Genomic DNA, 17,034 nt, shown 5'->3' with positions numbered 1-17,034 from the left:
GTATTTAACAATATCTGTTTGCATTTATTCTCTTCATAGTCATTCTGTATAAATTTATTTCTGTGCTTGTTATCTTCCCCATTGGAATTTTTGTTTTGTTGTTTAGTCATTCAGTCATGTCTGATTCATTGTAATCCCATTTGGGATTTTCTTGGCAGAGATACTGGAGTGGTTTTCCATTTCCTTCTTGACCTTACAGATGAGAAAACTGAGGCAGACAGGGTTAAGTGACTTTCATAGGGTTACCCAGAATATTGGATGCTATATTTGAATTCAGGAAGATGAGTCTTCCTGATTTCAGGCCTGACACTCCATTTGCTGTGACATCTAGCTGTCCATTACAATTTTAACTCCTTTCATTTGGGATTATTTTATTCGTTATTTTTATATCTTCATGTAATAGTTATTTTCTAAATGCTTATTGAGTGTTTGACTGCATTAACTTAAATCTGTTTTCACTCATAAGAAAGTTTAAAAAAAAGTATTTATATTTCTATCAGGAGAAATTATCTTTAATAGAAACCTTAAAAAGTAAATTTCCCTTCTTTGAACAAAATAAAAGAACACCAGAATGGGGTTAAAAGAACATGTCAAGAATAATACTTTATTCTAAGAAAGAGATATGGGATACCATCACTTTCCATTTCCCCTCTCTTTGCAAAGGTGCAATTCCAAATTGCATATAAATCACATTTTTTGAATACTGACTTTTTTTCCTTTTCTTCTTTCTTTTAAGGGATGACACTCTAGGAAGGGTGGGAGAATATAACACAGTAGGATATGTAGGTGATATAAATAGAAGAGAAATAAGTAAAAAATTATTTAAAAGAATGAACAATTATGGTATATTTGAAGAAATCTTATCAGTATTAGAAATATGGGAAAAGTTAAAATGCTTATGGTATCATAACAAAATAAAGTGATTGTCATTGTATAACATTTCAACGATCCTGTAAAGTTTTGTTTTCTGAAAAGAAACATGTTTTGACTTTTTGATAACTAGATTTCATATACATGCAGTGAATAGAATATCATAATAAACAAATTTTAATAAGTAACTTAAGATCCCTCCTCTTAAAGTTCTATGCTGATTCCTCTTCTTTGAATTGAGGTTCTCAATTGATGGTTCTCTAAAGCGATGTGAGAAGAATACAGATTCTGGAAAGTCGTAACCTAAAAAAGCTTTGCATAGACAGTGATGGAATATTTGCCTGACATCTAAAGACTAGTTTAATCATGTGAAACCTTTTTCAGAAGGTTGACTACCAGGTAATGAAAAGTTTTTGTCATAGCTTCTTAAGGTATAGAGGTATCGCAATTTGCAGCAGTGTGTAAAAATCACAAATATTTGGTAGTATAGGAAAAAATAATGTCCCCTAAGCTTTAGTAATAACACCATGACTTTTTTTTTTAAGTGTTTATCTTTAACAACTTCTGTTTTTACTTCTTCACCAGTAAAACTTAATGTGTGGTCTAATTGTTAAACTAATGATCTAAGTATGAAATGAGAATCTTTAATGGCTTAAATCACAGAATCTCATAAGTGAACAGAGCCACAGAGATCATGTAAATCAGGGTTTCTTAAACTTTTTCCACTTGCAAACTTTTTTTCGCCTGAGAAATTTTTATGTGACTCTGGGTATGTAAAATAGCCATAAAATCAAACATTTATTGATAATAAATCATAACTTTGTAACCTCCACATTGTTATAAGATCCTATATAAGGTCATGACCCACAGTTTACAAAGCTGGGATGTAGATGAACCCATACTTGAGAAAGAACACCCTTTATAGCATCCTTATAAGTGCTCATCTAACCGTTTATGAGGATGTCTCTCAGTCACTCAAGACTGAAAAGGAACTCTCTATGGGTTACTAGGCTATTTTTCTTTGCATTGAGGCAAAATCTATTACTTCTGTAACTCATTCATTGCTCCAAATTCTATTCTCTGAATCCAACCAGAATGGGTCTCTACATAATAATAATAGGAACTAGCATTGTAATCTCATTGGCATAAGGTACTCCCAGGCAAGGAAGCCTTTACTAGCATAGGCCAATATCTTCTTCTCCATAGCTTTTACCTTAGAGAGTTTTTTTCTTGAGCAGTGAGAGGTTAAATAACTTGCTCAGGTTCAGATAGATGGACAGTGGGTGTTAGAGTTAGAACTTTGGCCTAAGACTTTCTGACTTTAGCCCATATTTCTATCAAGTCTGTCATGCTACTTTTGTGCTTTCCAACTGTGGTCTGTGGTTCCTAGTTTTGTGGCCAAGAAGAACAGAGCTAATTCTTCTTTCACATGGTAGTTCTTTAAATATCGAAGACTACTTAACATGCCTCCCCTTTCAGTATTCTCTTCTATCAACAATAGTTGTTTAAGCTCATCGTATTTAGTGTGATCATCAGCCCCTTTGCAACTTGATTCACTTGCAACAAAAAATTCTGGTTTTCAATGTTCATCTTAAGATGTGTTGCTCAGATTGATTATAGTATTTCAAATATGACCCACCTCTGACAATAATACAGAGGAAACATCATTCTAACAGTAGTCACTTTGGTGCCTGTATCACACTTGAATTACTCACTGAACCTGAGGATTCTAACCACTTAAACCTTAAACTTTAAACCAACAGAATTATTTTTTTCCTTTTTTAAAAATAGCATCTGGTCTTTTGTTTATTGTCCTTCATTATATACTTAAACAGTTATATTCTTTATCAAGTGAAAGGCTTTGTATTTACTTCAATAGATCCATGATCTTAATGATGGGGATACTGTTTCCATTGGTGCACACGCAACCCATCCATATCTTTTCCTCCTGTATGACTCTTGTCCATGTACTTCTGTAAATTTCCTTTATAGAGGATCTACCTAAAGGGTCTATAGATCATCCAACAAATGTCAGAAAATTATCAAATGCCTCATTTTTCTATTATTATCTATTTATTATATTCTTTACACTAATTATTTATTGTGTGAATTATTTATTTGTGGCAGCCTTTTACACCCATCATGCATCATCTGCGCTTTTTATTATTTGGAAATTATAGCATTCATGATTCTAAATCATAAATTTGCTGGAAGAAATTTTGGATTTTGGCAATTCCTGATGAGAAAATTTGCTCTACCATTGCAAATCTGTACTTGCTTTGCAACTTGTAATGTCACAGAACTGCTTAGAGATAGTATTTCAAAGCTGTTTTTCTCTTTAATGTTGTCACTGTATAAATTACCCTCCTACTTGAATCCACACCTTCTTCACTCAGAATTCAGCACTATCTACTATACTCTTCTGCCATTGGAAAAATATTACAATTAAAAAGATACAATTTCTTTTTGGGGAGAAGCCTGAAATTGAAAATATGGCATCATTTCCCAGATGCATTCCAACCCCCCCCCCCCTTCTCAATACTCATTTTAGAGCTATATTTATTCATCTGCAGGATGTCTCCTTTAAGTATGTATTCTGATGGACCAGTTCATTGAACTGGTTATAGTGGTTAGAGTGTGAGTGATTGATATATGTGACTGTAAGTTATAATGGAAAGATTCATGAATTCAGAATCAAATGAATTAAATTTGAACACTAGTTCTTCTACTTACTATGTGTGGCCTTCAGCAATGTGCTTAAACTCTTTGTGCCTCAGCCTCTATTATATGTGAAACAAAAGGAGTGAGCTACTTGACATCCAAGATTTCTTCCAGTTCTAAATATATGATCTACTTTTATTGTTGTTATTGTTGTTAATTGTGTAATTTTTGAATAGTTGTGAAATAGGAAACTATTACTCAGCACTTAAAATCACAGTGTTTATATACAAAGAAATGTGTATAAAATTACTATTTATAGGAAATCCCTCTTCCATTTGGACTGTATTTGACCTTTTTCTTTTCAATTGCAAATACTTTTGTCAAGGCTACATCTCCCTTTATATGCTTAGAGCACATTGATCAAAATTGCAGCAGTTCTTCATATGAACAAGAGATGTCCTATTGGAATAGTGCTTTTAAGTTTATTTTTTGTTTTTAATGAAATGCTTTTTAGTGAACAAATGAGCATAATATATATATAGAAATAATAATAATAGAAAATATAAATAATAATAGAAATATAAAATAATATTTTTATTCTCTTCCCCTTCCAGTCATTTATGTTATCCTAAGTTGTGATTTGCATTAGAATATCATTTGTGAAGATGTCATTTTCCTTCTCATATTTCTATCAGAAATGTCCTCAATATGTTTGTAGATTGATCATATAAAGATTTTCTAGAGGTGGCAGTTATAACATGCAATTATATTAATTCACTAAAATTTATTTAACCATTCTATAAACTTAGGGATATTTGTTTTTAGTTCTTTTCCACTAAAAAGTGTTATAAATATTTTGGTGTACATGGAGCTCTTTCTGTCTTTTCTGTAATGCTTTGCAGCTGAGCTTATATTCCCAATTATTGTTGGCTATTAATATAATTCTACTTGGCAAGCATATCAAGTGTTTTCTCTTTGAGAGTATTTCTAGTCTCATTTGGACATTTCATTATGGTATTTGCCTCAACTTCTTTAAGAAATAGAACAGTTAATATTATTATCTATTATTTCATCTTTTCACATTTTTGTTTTCAGTAGCTTGTATAAATAGATTAGGTTGGAGTTCTTTTAATTGTATGTCTTTACGTTTTTCTTCAGATTTTCCATTTTGATCATTGATCTATTAAGTCTGAGAATACATAGCTAATTTGCTAATGAGTCATTTCTTATCTAAGGCAGCCACTTTCATTTTTTCCTCAAATAATTTTAGTGTTGGTATATGCACTGTCTCCTACCAAAATCATTGTTATTTAGCAATAAAGAAATGTTGATTGTATATTTTATTTAATACATTACATGTTACTATGTGCCAGACATTGTGCTAAGTTCTTAGGGACACACAAAAAAAGGAAAAACCAGTCTCTACTCTCTAGATGTTTACCACCTAATGGAGGAGACAACATGCAAACTAAATATATACAAAACAAACTATATTCAGGACAAATAGGAAATAATTTAAAGAGGGAAAGCTCTGAAATTAAGAGTTGTTAGGTGGAAGACTAGTTAGTTCTTACTGTATTGTAAGAATTGAAGAACTGGTTGATTTTAGAAAAACATAGGAAAACTTGAATGAAATAATGAAAAGTGAAATGAGCAATTCTAAGATAATGTTGTATACTATATACAGTATACTGTTATATACTGTAACAGCATTATTACTTAAAGAATAATTGTGAACAGTAAATATTCAAATCAACACTAAAGAACCTGAAAGAGAGAAAATGCTATATAGAAAGAAATAATAAATAAAAGTATGCATAGTATGGTTTTTCATATATTTATAAATCCGCATCAAATGTTGGCCTTCTCTAATGTGGGGTCAAAGAGAGGAAAGGATTCAGTTCAGAACTTAAAATCTAACCTAGAATAAAAATTAAAAAATTAAAATTGAAGAGTAGGGGGAAAAAAGGATAGCCATATAGATTAGGTAGGAATATTAATCCCATTTTACAGAGAGAAAATGAAGGCCCAGATTGGTAAGTAAATCTATTCCAGATTTGGTAAACCTCAAAGCTGATATTCAAGTCCAAGTTTCCTTATTTAAAGCCCATCTTTCCCAGAGAAGTTATCTTTCCATGCTCATTAAATCAGGATTTCCCATCTCACACGCAAAAAAAAAAAAAAAATCTGTTAATATCTAAGTTTTGTGTTTTTTTCCCCATATACCAAAATATAAAGTTAAATTTTTTTTAAACTTTAATAGTGCTCTATGATTTTTTAAAAGCATGTTTTCTATAATCAGAAAGAAATGACTGTATAAAGGGCAAGCTGTTTTTGGTTAAAGGGAGGAAACAGAAATTTTCTTAATTGCCCCACTTTTTTGATTTCTTAAAGTTATAATGCATATTTCTTGTTTATATCTTGCAAGAATTTCAATATATTTCATCCCAATTCTATGAGAAATTTTATAGACTAGTTAGTGTTTTTCCCCTCAATATATTCCAATCATTAATCTATCCAGAAACAATTAGATCACACTTAGCAACATTCAACATTCATAAACAAAAAATCAAAGTGTTGATCCTTCTGAAAGTTTTAAAAGACTTTTCTTTTGAAAAAGAGATGTGTATATTTGCATTGCTGATTCAAATTTCAGTTTAGTTCAAAAAGTATCTTAATAGACAATGTTTATTTTTAAATATTTTGATCAAAATTTTGACAAAACTCCGAATTTTAAGTTGGACCATATTTAAAGTAATAAATGAACCTCCCTCCAAGATAGTGTTTCTAATCAAGGACCAACAGAATAAGATATATTAAATAAGTTTTTTTATTATAGATTATAATCTAGTACAAGAAAGACAAAGACACGGAGATTTTGAATCTCAACAGGAAGCTGGATATTTTTTTCCTTTTTTTTTTTAAAGTATATTCACAATTTTTTGATTGCTGAATTAAGTCTTATGATCACATCATTTAGCTGATGTACTGATAGTGGTATATTTTTACAACTGAACCCTCCAGTATGTCAAGACTACTATTCACATACTATGTCTACATATTTTAAGTTCAGTAGGTCTTAAAAGTGAATCCTAAAGGACAAGTGGGCTTAAAAGAAGGTCTGACCTCTGGCTGAACGCATCTGTGCTTCCTCAGTCCCAATTAAAAAATGGTTCACACTGAGATGTTTTCTCCTCGGGTTAAAAAAAGAAAAAGAAAAAGAAAAGAAAAAAGAAAGAAAACATCAAAATGCCTTTCAACAATTTAAAGGTAGTACTTAATCAAATCATTGTAATTAGGCTGTTTGTGGATAGAAAATAAAGCAATTGAAGTTGGAAATGCCTTTGGAGGGATTGGGGAGCACTTTTTCCAAAGGATAAAGCTGTGGCCCCCACCCCAAGTATACTACAAGTCAAAGCCATATGAAGCTATTAAATAGCTTTCCCCGTTGTTTAGAAGCCCGATTTGGTCAAAACTTTTAAAGACAGAGGTGAAGCACATTGCCCTGGATAAAGTTGATCAATCAAATCTTTTAAAAGAACAGAAAAGTGTGATAGGTTGGTTGTGGCTGTAATTGTGACCATTCCTCTGTTAGGACTGAATAGAATTATAAAACAGCCATTCATGATCAAAATTCTCCCATAGATGAAACCAATTTAAATAGGGTTGTTATGGTATATGTAAAAAAAGAAAAGAAATATCAGGGGCGACATCTCCTTCTGGTAATAAATAAGGCAGTAGACAACTCATTGGTGGCCTTCTTGAAGTAGGCTATAAAATCTGCCCTTTCTCTTTTCTTCTTAATACCCGCGAAGATCATCTTTGTTGCTGGGATGTATTTCTCGGGGTTTTCCAGATACTTTATCAAGGATTCCTCTCCCCAGTGATGTCTTTGTTCTTGTCAGCTTCTGTGCAGTCGAAGCCTGGAGTCTGGCCAGTCTTGTAGCGGAAGAGCCTGTGCAGATTAGGGCTGGTCTTGTGCTTGCCCTCTTTCACCATGTGGTACTGGGGCATACTTCTGCATGAAGATCTTCTTGCCCTTCTCCACATTCATCATAGCAAAATCAGCTTGATTCACAATGCTATATACTTGTTCCCTTACTCTCTACTGCCAGTCCGACCCACATTTTCTCTAGGAATCTGGATGTTTTCTAGTGTAATCCATATTAGTCCATGTAAAGAAATTTTCAATCAAGTATATCATCTGTCAAACATTAAATTAAATCATTCTTTATGTTAAAATTTATCATCCTTGTACAGAGGCTCACACATATACTGAACATATGCCAATATCTTGGATAGATTAAAATTTGGATAATTGAAGGGGGAATTAAATAGCAAAGTGATAATTTTTTTTCACAATGTTTTGGTTTGGAAAGTTTTAACACAAAGGATATTGAGTAGCATGTGTAGGGGATCATTTCAAATTCAGTACTTTCATTATGACTTAAATATTTATGTTTCTTAAAACTTTTTATTTTCTTCTTCCTTCTAGTATTGCTGAATGCTGTAGCACTCCATACTCACTTTTGGGTTTGGTATTCACAGTCTCTTTTGTTGCGTTGGGTGTTTTGACACTCTGCAAGTTTTACTTGCAGGGCTATAGAGCCTTCATGAATGATCCTGCTATGAATCGGTGAGTTTTGTACTCTTAAAGAAAACTGAAGCATGTATTTAGAAGCAGATATCTTATAGCTTAGACAGTTAAGCTTCTAAAAATGATAATTAAATCTAGAAATTATGATTTTATTTAGTTTATTTGAAACTTTTTAATGGAATTTAGAAGGAAAAACGATTGACTCATAAAAATGTATTTATGTTTAGGAAAAAGTAGAAAGAAATCACAAAATTTTCCAGAAATAAAAATATTACCATGGGACCATTAAAGTCTAAATGCCTTAAATCTTAACAAATTGCTTTGATATTATTGCTTTACATTGATGGTACTAGGTGAGAAAATCTGCTATGTTCCTTGGGAGGATAGATAAATCTATATTTATATATGTCTGTATAGAGGAGCCATATAGCAGGTTTTCTCACTAGACATCATGTGTGTGTGAGTGTGTATTTGATAATCAGAATGTGCAGAATATAGGCATGTAAGAAATATAACCTAAAGAAGACCAGAGTACTAAACTGATTTTTAAAGTAATTAATTTAATTTTATATGTGAAGTAAAACTGGGGCACTAATCAGCACAATGTTTTTGTCCTTTTTGAAAAAAGTAGTAACAAATATCCTATTTGTAGTTAATTTTAACTCTGGCCAGTATGTGTATTCACTAACATCTGTTATCTAAACATCTGTTTAGTATTTTTCCACTTAATGAAATAAACTAAAATTCTGTTTTTTCTTATTTTTATTCTCTCCCAAATAAACAATATAGGGGGATGACAGAGGGAGTCACACTCTTAATTCTGGCAGTGCAGACCGGTCTGATAGAACTGCAAGTTGTTCATCGGGCATTCCTGCTTAGTATTATCCTTTTCATTGTGGTAGCTTCTATCCTTCAGTCTATGTTAGAAATTGCAGACCCCATTGTTTTGGCGCTGGGAGCATCAAGAGACAAGTAAGAAAAACTTTGAAAATGTTTTGTTTAAAAACAATTTTTTTTTTCAAAAGCACAAATTTAGGGGACAACCAGAGGTAAAGATCGATTTTTTAAAGTTGATTAATAAAAGGTAAAAAGACATTTTATATTTCTTTTTCTCTTTTTCTTGTGTTGCTCATGACCCTCCCTTCTGCTTTAAAAAAAAAAAGTCCTATTAAAGGTAGCTTAGCATTACTGATCTACCCCCCCAAAATAATAATTATCAAGTCACATAAATTAAAAAAATAATATAAAAATATAAGACACTGTGTTTATCCATTAAAATGAAGAACAGAAAATAAAACAGTTCAGCAAATAAATACAAATAAAAAAGTTTTTCATCAGGAGAGAAGAGTAGAAGAGAGGATGAGAACTAATGAAATAAGAGAGGAAACAGACAGAAAGACAGAAATACTATAAAAGATAGGTTGGCATATGCTATTTTTTTTGGCCATTTAAGTAGCTGTGGGTTAAAGATTATTTAAGCTGGGTTTTGCTTATAATCTTAGGTACTTAGCACTTCCTTGGAAGACCAGATGAAATTAAATGAAAAGATAGGCCCTTTCCCTGTCTGCCTTTATCATAGAGATTTTTCAGTGCAAAAACAGAAAGAGGGAAAAAAAAGCTTTACTAAGTTATTATTTAATTCAAAAAAGAAAATAGTAAAATAAGATTACTGTGGAGCAGATCAGGGAAGGATAGCTTAAAATGAAATTTTCATATAATCTTTATACCACCTTTATACAGTCTTTATGCAACCTTCATATAGTCTTTATACACACACACACACCCACGCGTGCGCGCACACACACACATATCTTATGTATTTTTGGAGAAGGTTATCTAGTCATTGGTTATAGAATTATGAGAATCTATTATTGCAATATAAAGAAATGGAACTGTGGAAGGTATTGACAGGAAAAATATTGACAATTTAAAAAATAATAATTGCTTAGTAATACACTTAATTTCAAATCAGTTTCAGATCTTTTGATTAGAAAATTCAATAGACTTTTGATTTTGAGGACTAATGATTTGGAGGTGAAATGTAAAGAAAAATAGCTACTTGGTAGATATGTCAGTTTTTTGTGTAATTATAACCAAAATTAGGAAAGCTATTCTTTCCTCTTTGCATAAAATTACCAAGAAATGTTTAAATCATACATTTTTCCTTAGAATATAACTGATTTTTAAAAATATTTATCTTAAAGAGAATCCTGAAGCTGCTTTATTGTCAGTATAATATAATCTTGGAGAGAATTTCCACTTTATTATGTAAATTCCCTAACAGTTGATCAAAACTTTTCTTTTATAGATCTATAATTCACATCTTCAGTTTGTTACAAGTTTGTATAATACATATGTATTAGATTTGGAACAAGGAAAAAAAAATTACTTTCCATTTTTTAAGTCTTCAACTTTTAAGATAAGGCCAAAGTAAATAAATACTTATCATAGGAATTTAAATTCCTATTTAAAAAAAAAAAAAACTTGTTTGACTGTATTTGCATCTTGTAACAGCGCTTCCATTTCAGTAGTTGTTTCTTTATATCCTCTGAAGTTAGAAGAAAGCAAATGTTAAAGAAAAGTGAACAATTAACAAAATGCCTAGCTCTGTCTAATCTTTGCTCATTGTAGTTATCAGACCCTCTAGCTTAATTGTTGCATATTCCTTAGCCTTATTTTAACTAGGTAAAATTTTTGTTGTTGTTATTTTTCTGTATGACTGCTTTGACATTAGTTCTCTAGTATTTTCTGTAGCATTTAGCATTGTCCTGGTCATACATATAAATTATTTGTTATTTGATAAGGAATCTGAGATTAATTTAGGTTCTTATTGCAGCAGCAATCTTTTTTTCCCATTAATTTTAATTTTTCTCAGTTGCATACAGAACTATTTTCCTTTGGTTATACACGTACATTCATTTTTTATATATTTCCATATGAATCACATTGGAAGAGAGAAATCAGAACAAAAAGGAAAAGCCATGGGGGGGAGGGGAGAGGAAAAAATGATTTATATTAAGTCTCCACAGTTTTCTCTCTGAATGTAAATAGTGTTTTCCATCCAAAGTTTATTGGGATTGTCTTGGATCTCTGAACTGCTGAGAAGAACCAAGTCTATCATAATCGATCATTATATAATCTTCTTGTTTCTATATACAGTATTTTCCTGATTCTGCTTGTTTCACTCAGCATCAATTCAGTTTGTTCACAATGGTTGGGTCATTTTACAACTTCACCAACAATGTCTTAGTTTTCCCACATTTCCTCCAATATTTATCATTATCTTTTTCTGTCATTTTAGCTTGTCTTATAGGTATGAAGTAGTGGTACTTCAGAATTGTTTTAATTTGCATTTTTCTAATCAATATTGATTTAGAGCATTTTTCATATTGACTATAGGTGGTTTTAATTTCTTTATCTGAAAATTGTTCATATCTTTTGACCATTTATCAATTGAGGAATGACTTGTATTCTTATGCATTTGATTCAGTTCTTTCTATATTTTAGAAATTAGGCCTTTATCACAAACACTGGGTATAAAATTTCACCCACCCACCCCAGCTTTCTGCTTCCTTTCTAAACTAGATTGATTTTTTAAAAAATATGATCAAAGTTATACATTTTGCATTTTACACTATTCTCTAATTCTTCACTGGCCATAACTTACCAAAGATGGAGAAGAAATTAAAGCAATAATTAGGACCTATTTTGCACATATGTATGCCATCAAATTCCACAATCTAATTGAAATAGGTGAATAATTACAGAAAAATAAATTGTTCAGATTAACAGAAGATAAAATATAATGTTTAAATAACTATTTTAGAAAAAGAAATTGAACAAGCCATCAGTGAACTCACTCCCTAAATAAAGATCTCCTGGGCTAAATGGAGTTAACAAGTGAGTTCTACCAAACATTTAAAGAATAATTAATTCCAATACTATATAAACTATTTTGGAAAATAAGCAAAGTCACATTCCTTCTGTGACACAGATATGATACTGCTAGCTAAACCAGGAAGAGCCAAAACAGAGAAAGAAAATTACAGATTGATCTCTCTAATGAACATCAGTGCAACAATTTTAAATAAAATATTAGCAAAGAGATTATAACAATTTATCAGCAGGATAATACACTGTGATCAAGTGGAATTTGTACCAGGAATGCAGGGCTGATTAAATGCAAGGAAAACTATTGGCCTAATTGACCCCATCAATAACAAAACAAACAGAAATCATATGATAATCTTAATAGATGCAGAAAAGGCTTTTGACAAAGTATATTACCCATTCCTCTTAAAAATACTAGCGAGCATAGGAATAGTTTCCTTAAAGTAATAAGCAGCATCTATCTAAAATCATCAACAAGCTTTGTTTGTAATGGGGAGAAGCTAGACACATTTCCAATAATATCAGGGATTCAGGGTGAGATAAAGATTCCCATTGTCGCCACTATTAAATATTTTACTGTTAGTTGACTTTAACAATAAAAAAAAAAAAAGAAAAAGAAAAAAGTTAAATGAATTAGACTAGGCAATAAGAAGAATAAACTATCACTTTTTGCAGATGATATGATGGTATACTTAGAGAATTCTAGATAATCAATGAAAAATTTACTTGAAATAATTAATAGCTTTAGCAAAGTTGTAAGATATAAAATAAATCCATACAAATCATTATCATTTCTGTATGTTACTAACAAAGCCCAGAAGCAAAAGATAGAAAGAGAAATTCTATTAAAAATGACTGTAGTAGTGACCTCCTAATAAAAATTTGCAAGTGCTTTATAAACATTGTTTTTTATTTTGTTTTGTTTTGTTTGTTTGATTTTTGGTCTAGATTTATAATTTCATTGATATAGGAATTCCATGAAGAAACTCTCATTGAAGGCCAAATATCTGCTTTGTGATTTCTACTCTGGAAAATAGTATAACATTGAGATTTTATGTGACTAGCCCAAAGTCACATAGCTAGTACCTATCCAAGCAGACCTCAAGTCTTTCTGACTCAGGCCACTTTTTATATTTCTTTTTTTAGTTTGAACAGTATGTAAATGAAATTCAATTTAAAGTTAACAGCAATTTGTTATTGTTGAATGGATAGATTTGTGGCCCACCATAATTTTTTAAGTTGTTTTTAGAAGGAAGTAAGATTTTATGGGGTTTTTTTGTAAACTAAACCTTTTTGAATTTTAAAGCCCCACATATAAAATCATGGTAACAGTTTTTTGAAAACCTGAAAAATTTGTGTTCTACCCTCTTCTAGTACACAGCAAGTTTTTTTTTTTTTTTTTTTTTTTTTTTTTTTTTTTTTTTTTAATGTTCTGCTCTCAAAACTGAGGAACTAAAACCCACACAATCCTGGATTGGTGAAAAGTAGTTTTATTTTGTGTTAAATAATGTCCATTTTGGAGATTCATATGTTAGAATGCTATAGCATAAAAGCATAAAAATTAACATTAACTCCAAGCTTTATTATCCATAATGCCAGAATATTGAAATTTTCATCTTTTCTAATGGTCTAATCAGAAGACTTCTGTACTTGCTTGATTCTAGTAGGAATAAAAACCTGAAGATGTTAATTTGGATTTTCCATTCTCAATTTCATTACTAATTTTCTTAGATCACTTAATCTCTTGACTGTCTCAGCTTCTTACATCTAAATGAGAATTATATTGAGTTCTTCATTCTGCTCAATTCCTATTACCTTTTCCTCTGTTTTATCTCAGCCACATGTAGAAATGGCCATTTTCTTAATCTTGCTATCACTTAATAAGTGTTCCATTTCCAATTTTCAAAATTCTAGATTTCCTTCATCTGATAAAAATCTTTTATCCTTCTATCTCTCCCTCTGCCTCCTAAACCTGCTCCTTATACTTATTGCAATCTATAATCCCTCTATCCCTCTGTACTTTTCTAGTCCATCATTTCTCTTTTTTTCTCATAACTTGCCGATCGTGAATCCTTTTGTGAATAAGTTCTTTTTCCTCTTAAGTACTATTTCTTCTTAAATACATTGTTATTTTGTTTTACTATCAGTCATACCTTTCCAAACTTCAACCCTAAGTTCCTACTACTATTTCTCACTCTTCTTCTTATTCTTTTGCTACTGAAAGAACTGGAGGAAATCACAAAACTCTGCTTACTGGTCCATTAAAAATTATACTAGCTAATGTGAACTGGACTCACAGTAATCAACAATCGTTTATAAAGCATTTGATATATGCCAGGCATGCTGTTAAGTTCTGAGGATACAAAGAAAAACAAAAACAGAAGTATCCCCTATCAAGGAATTCAGTCTCATGAGGGAGGCAAAAAAAAAAAAAAAAAAAAACAACCATGCAAAAAAGATATAGGATAAATTTGTTGCAATCTGAGAAACACATTAGTATTAAGAGAATTGGGAAATGCTTCTCGTAGGTCTGATCTTAGCTGGGATTTGAAAGAAGTCAGGGAATCTATAAGAGGAAAAGAAGGAAGAGAATTTCAATTATGAGAGAACTGTTTGTGAAAATGTATGAAGTTGAGAGAGGGATACCAAGAAAACAAGTGTCAGTGGACTGTAGAGTATAAAGAAGTGAGTAAGGTGTACAAAGATGGAAAGGCCTTTAAAAGGCTTTAAAAGTCAACAATTTTATATTTGATTCTGGAAGTAATAAAAAGGCAATAGAGTTGTTTTAATATAAGGTGATATAGATTACTTTGGCAGCTTAATAGAAGTTGGATGAGAATGAGGAAAGACTTGGGTTAGAAAGACCAACCAGTGGGCTGTTGCAGTAGCTCAGGAATAAAACAATGAGGGTCTGTACTATGGTGTTTCAGTGTTAAGGAAGAACAGAGTTTGTATATCTCTTTTGTAATGGTAGAAATGAGAGGATTTGGGAACTGATTGGATATTATAGGTAAGTGAAAGAGAATGAGAAATTGAGAATGATACCTACATTGTGAGCATGGATAATTGGAAGAATGATGGTATCCTCAATAGAAATTGGAAAGCTTGGAAGAAGAGGTTAGGATTTTGAGGAAAAGATAATGAATTAATTTTTAGACATGTTGAATTTGAGTTGTGTATGTGATATCCATTTATGGAAATCTAATAGGCAGCTGGAAGTGAGAAATTTAAAGTTAAGTGAGATGAAAACTGGATAAGTAGATTTGAGCATCTATATTAATGATCATTTTTCATAAATAATCATTAATATAGAAATAATTGAGTTTATAGGAGTAATAAAGCCACTGAGCAAAAAGATCCAGGACAGAACTTTAAGGGGGGAAAGGGCAATCATGGTTGGTGAGTATGATTTGGATGAAGATCGAGTTAAAGAAACTAAGAAGGAACCTTTCATACAAGTAGGAAGAGAACCTGAAGAGAGCAACTTCTGCACAAATCTAAAAAGAATAAAGTATCACAAAGAGGGTATTTGATAGTGTCAAAGGCAACAGAAAGGTCAAGAAAAATTCGGATTGAGAAAAGGCTTTTAGATATGGCGATTGACATTGGTAACTTCGGAGGGAGCAGGAAGCCAGATTTAAGAGTTTTAAGAAAGTGAGATGGAATCAAAGTACTAATTACAGATAGCATTTTCAAGGAGTTTGGTCATGAAAGGGAAGAGAGATGTTCAATCATATCTCAATTATAGCTAGCAAAAATCAATGGCTTTTTTTTTTTTTTTTTGAAGATTTGGGACATATGGGTATGTTTATAGGCAGAAAGGAAGCAACCTACAGGAAGATATTGAAGATGATAGAGGAGGTAGTCTGGTGGAGAAGATGGGATGGAATGTAAATCATATGTGCATGTAGAAGGGTTTGTTGTCCAAGAAGGACTACCTGTTCATGTGCAGTGGGTGAAGGTAGTAGAGAGCAGCAGAAGGTGTTTAGAGTGGTATGAAATGAGGAGAACGAGATGTTGGAGTATGGCCTCAATTTTTTTCATGTTTTTACACTTCAGGGATGCAATCAGGAAGCAAGTAGAGAAGAAGCAAAAATAGAGGGGAGAAAAAATGTGGGAAGGGGACAAGAAGGGAAAAAAGTGAAGAGAGAAAAGAGAAAAGTTATGGTTTGGGCAATTTGTTGGAAGACATGGGGATAGGATCAAAGGTGCTTGTAGAGGGTTCAATATGAGTAAACAAAAGTAACACTTTTCCATAATGGTTGTGATCATGTAAAGAAATCACTTTCTAGTTAACTCCTTATCTCACTCAACACAGCAACTATTAAAACCTTTTCTATCCTCAACCTTCCTGTGATTTTTTTCTCACCCTCTTTGTTAAGTTACTTATTCCACATTCAAGGAAAATATTGAGGTCATTATTTGAGAGCTTTTCCTTTTTTACTCCTTGCATCTTTATCTCAGTTACCTCTGATGTCATCCATCCCCTACCATCTCTTTTACTTCAGTCTCTGACAAGATATTACATCTGAGGTGAACATTTCTGCCTACAGGAAACCAGATTAAAATGTAATTGGAAAATGATTTTAAAAAATAATAAAAATACAATACAACAATTTGAGATTTTCTAAGTCATTCTGTGTAATTTTCAGGGATCTATTTCTTTTTGAGTTGGACACAACAGCTCTACATATATCATTGATGTTGTCTTCTACAAATTACCCACATCATTCTCCTCCCCTTGCTCCAACTATCTTTTCTCTTCTCTCTTTATCTACTTACTACTTCCCTGCTATGAATCCACACAAATCTCTCCCATCCTAAAAAATCTACACCAGATCATACTATTCTCATCAGTTATCCAACATCTTAACCCCTTCTCAACATTTCTTCAAAAAGCCCTCTGTAATTAATGACCCCTTTTAGTCTTCTCACACTTTCTAAACCTTCTACAATCTAGCTTCTATCTATCATTCAATTTAAGCTCTTCTACAAAGTTACCATCTTTCTTTTTA

General features: G+C 31.7%; 1 protein-coding gene and 1 pseudogene across 2 annotated transcripts in view; one reads left to right on the top strand and one right to left on the bottom strand.

Moving 5' to 3' along the window:
• The window catches only part of RNF145 (ring finger protein 145), a 95,830-nt gene that overhangs the window by 65,957 nt on the left and 12,839 nt on the right, over positions 1 to 17,034 (top strand). For both annotated transcript variants that reach the window (XM_051978811.1, XM_051978812.1), the window contains exons 7-8: positions 8,027 to 8,167; positions 8,918 to 9,100. In XM_051978811.1, the coding sequence (XP_051834771.1) occupies positions 8,027 to 8,167; positions 8,918 to 9,100 (324 nt within the window). The remainder of the gene's footprint in view (positions 1 to 8,026; positions 8,168 to 8,917; positions 9,101 to 17,034) is intronic.
• LOC127550147 (cytochrome c-like) lies at positions 3,753 to 8,020 on the bottom strand (annotated as a pseudogene).

Source organism: Antechinus flavipes, chromosome 2, assembly GCF_016432865.1.
Source record: "Antechinus flavipes isolate AdamAnt ecotype Samford, QLD, Australia chromosome 2, AdamAnt_v2, whole genome shotgun sequence".
Lineage (NCBI taxonomy): Eukaryota > Metazoa > Chordata > Mammalia > Dasyuromorphia > Dasyuridae > Antechinus > Antechinus flavipes.
The sequence above is the reverse complement of the archived record's forward strand: the minus strand, read 5'-3'. Positions and strand labels throughout refer to the sequence as shown.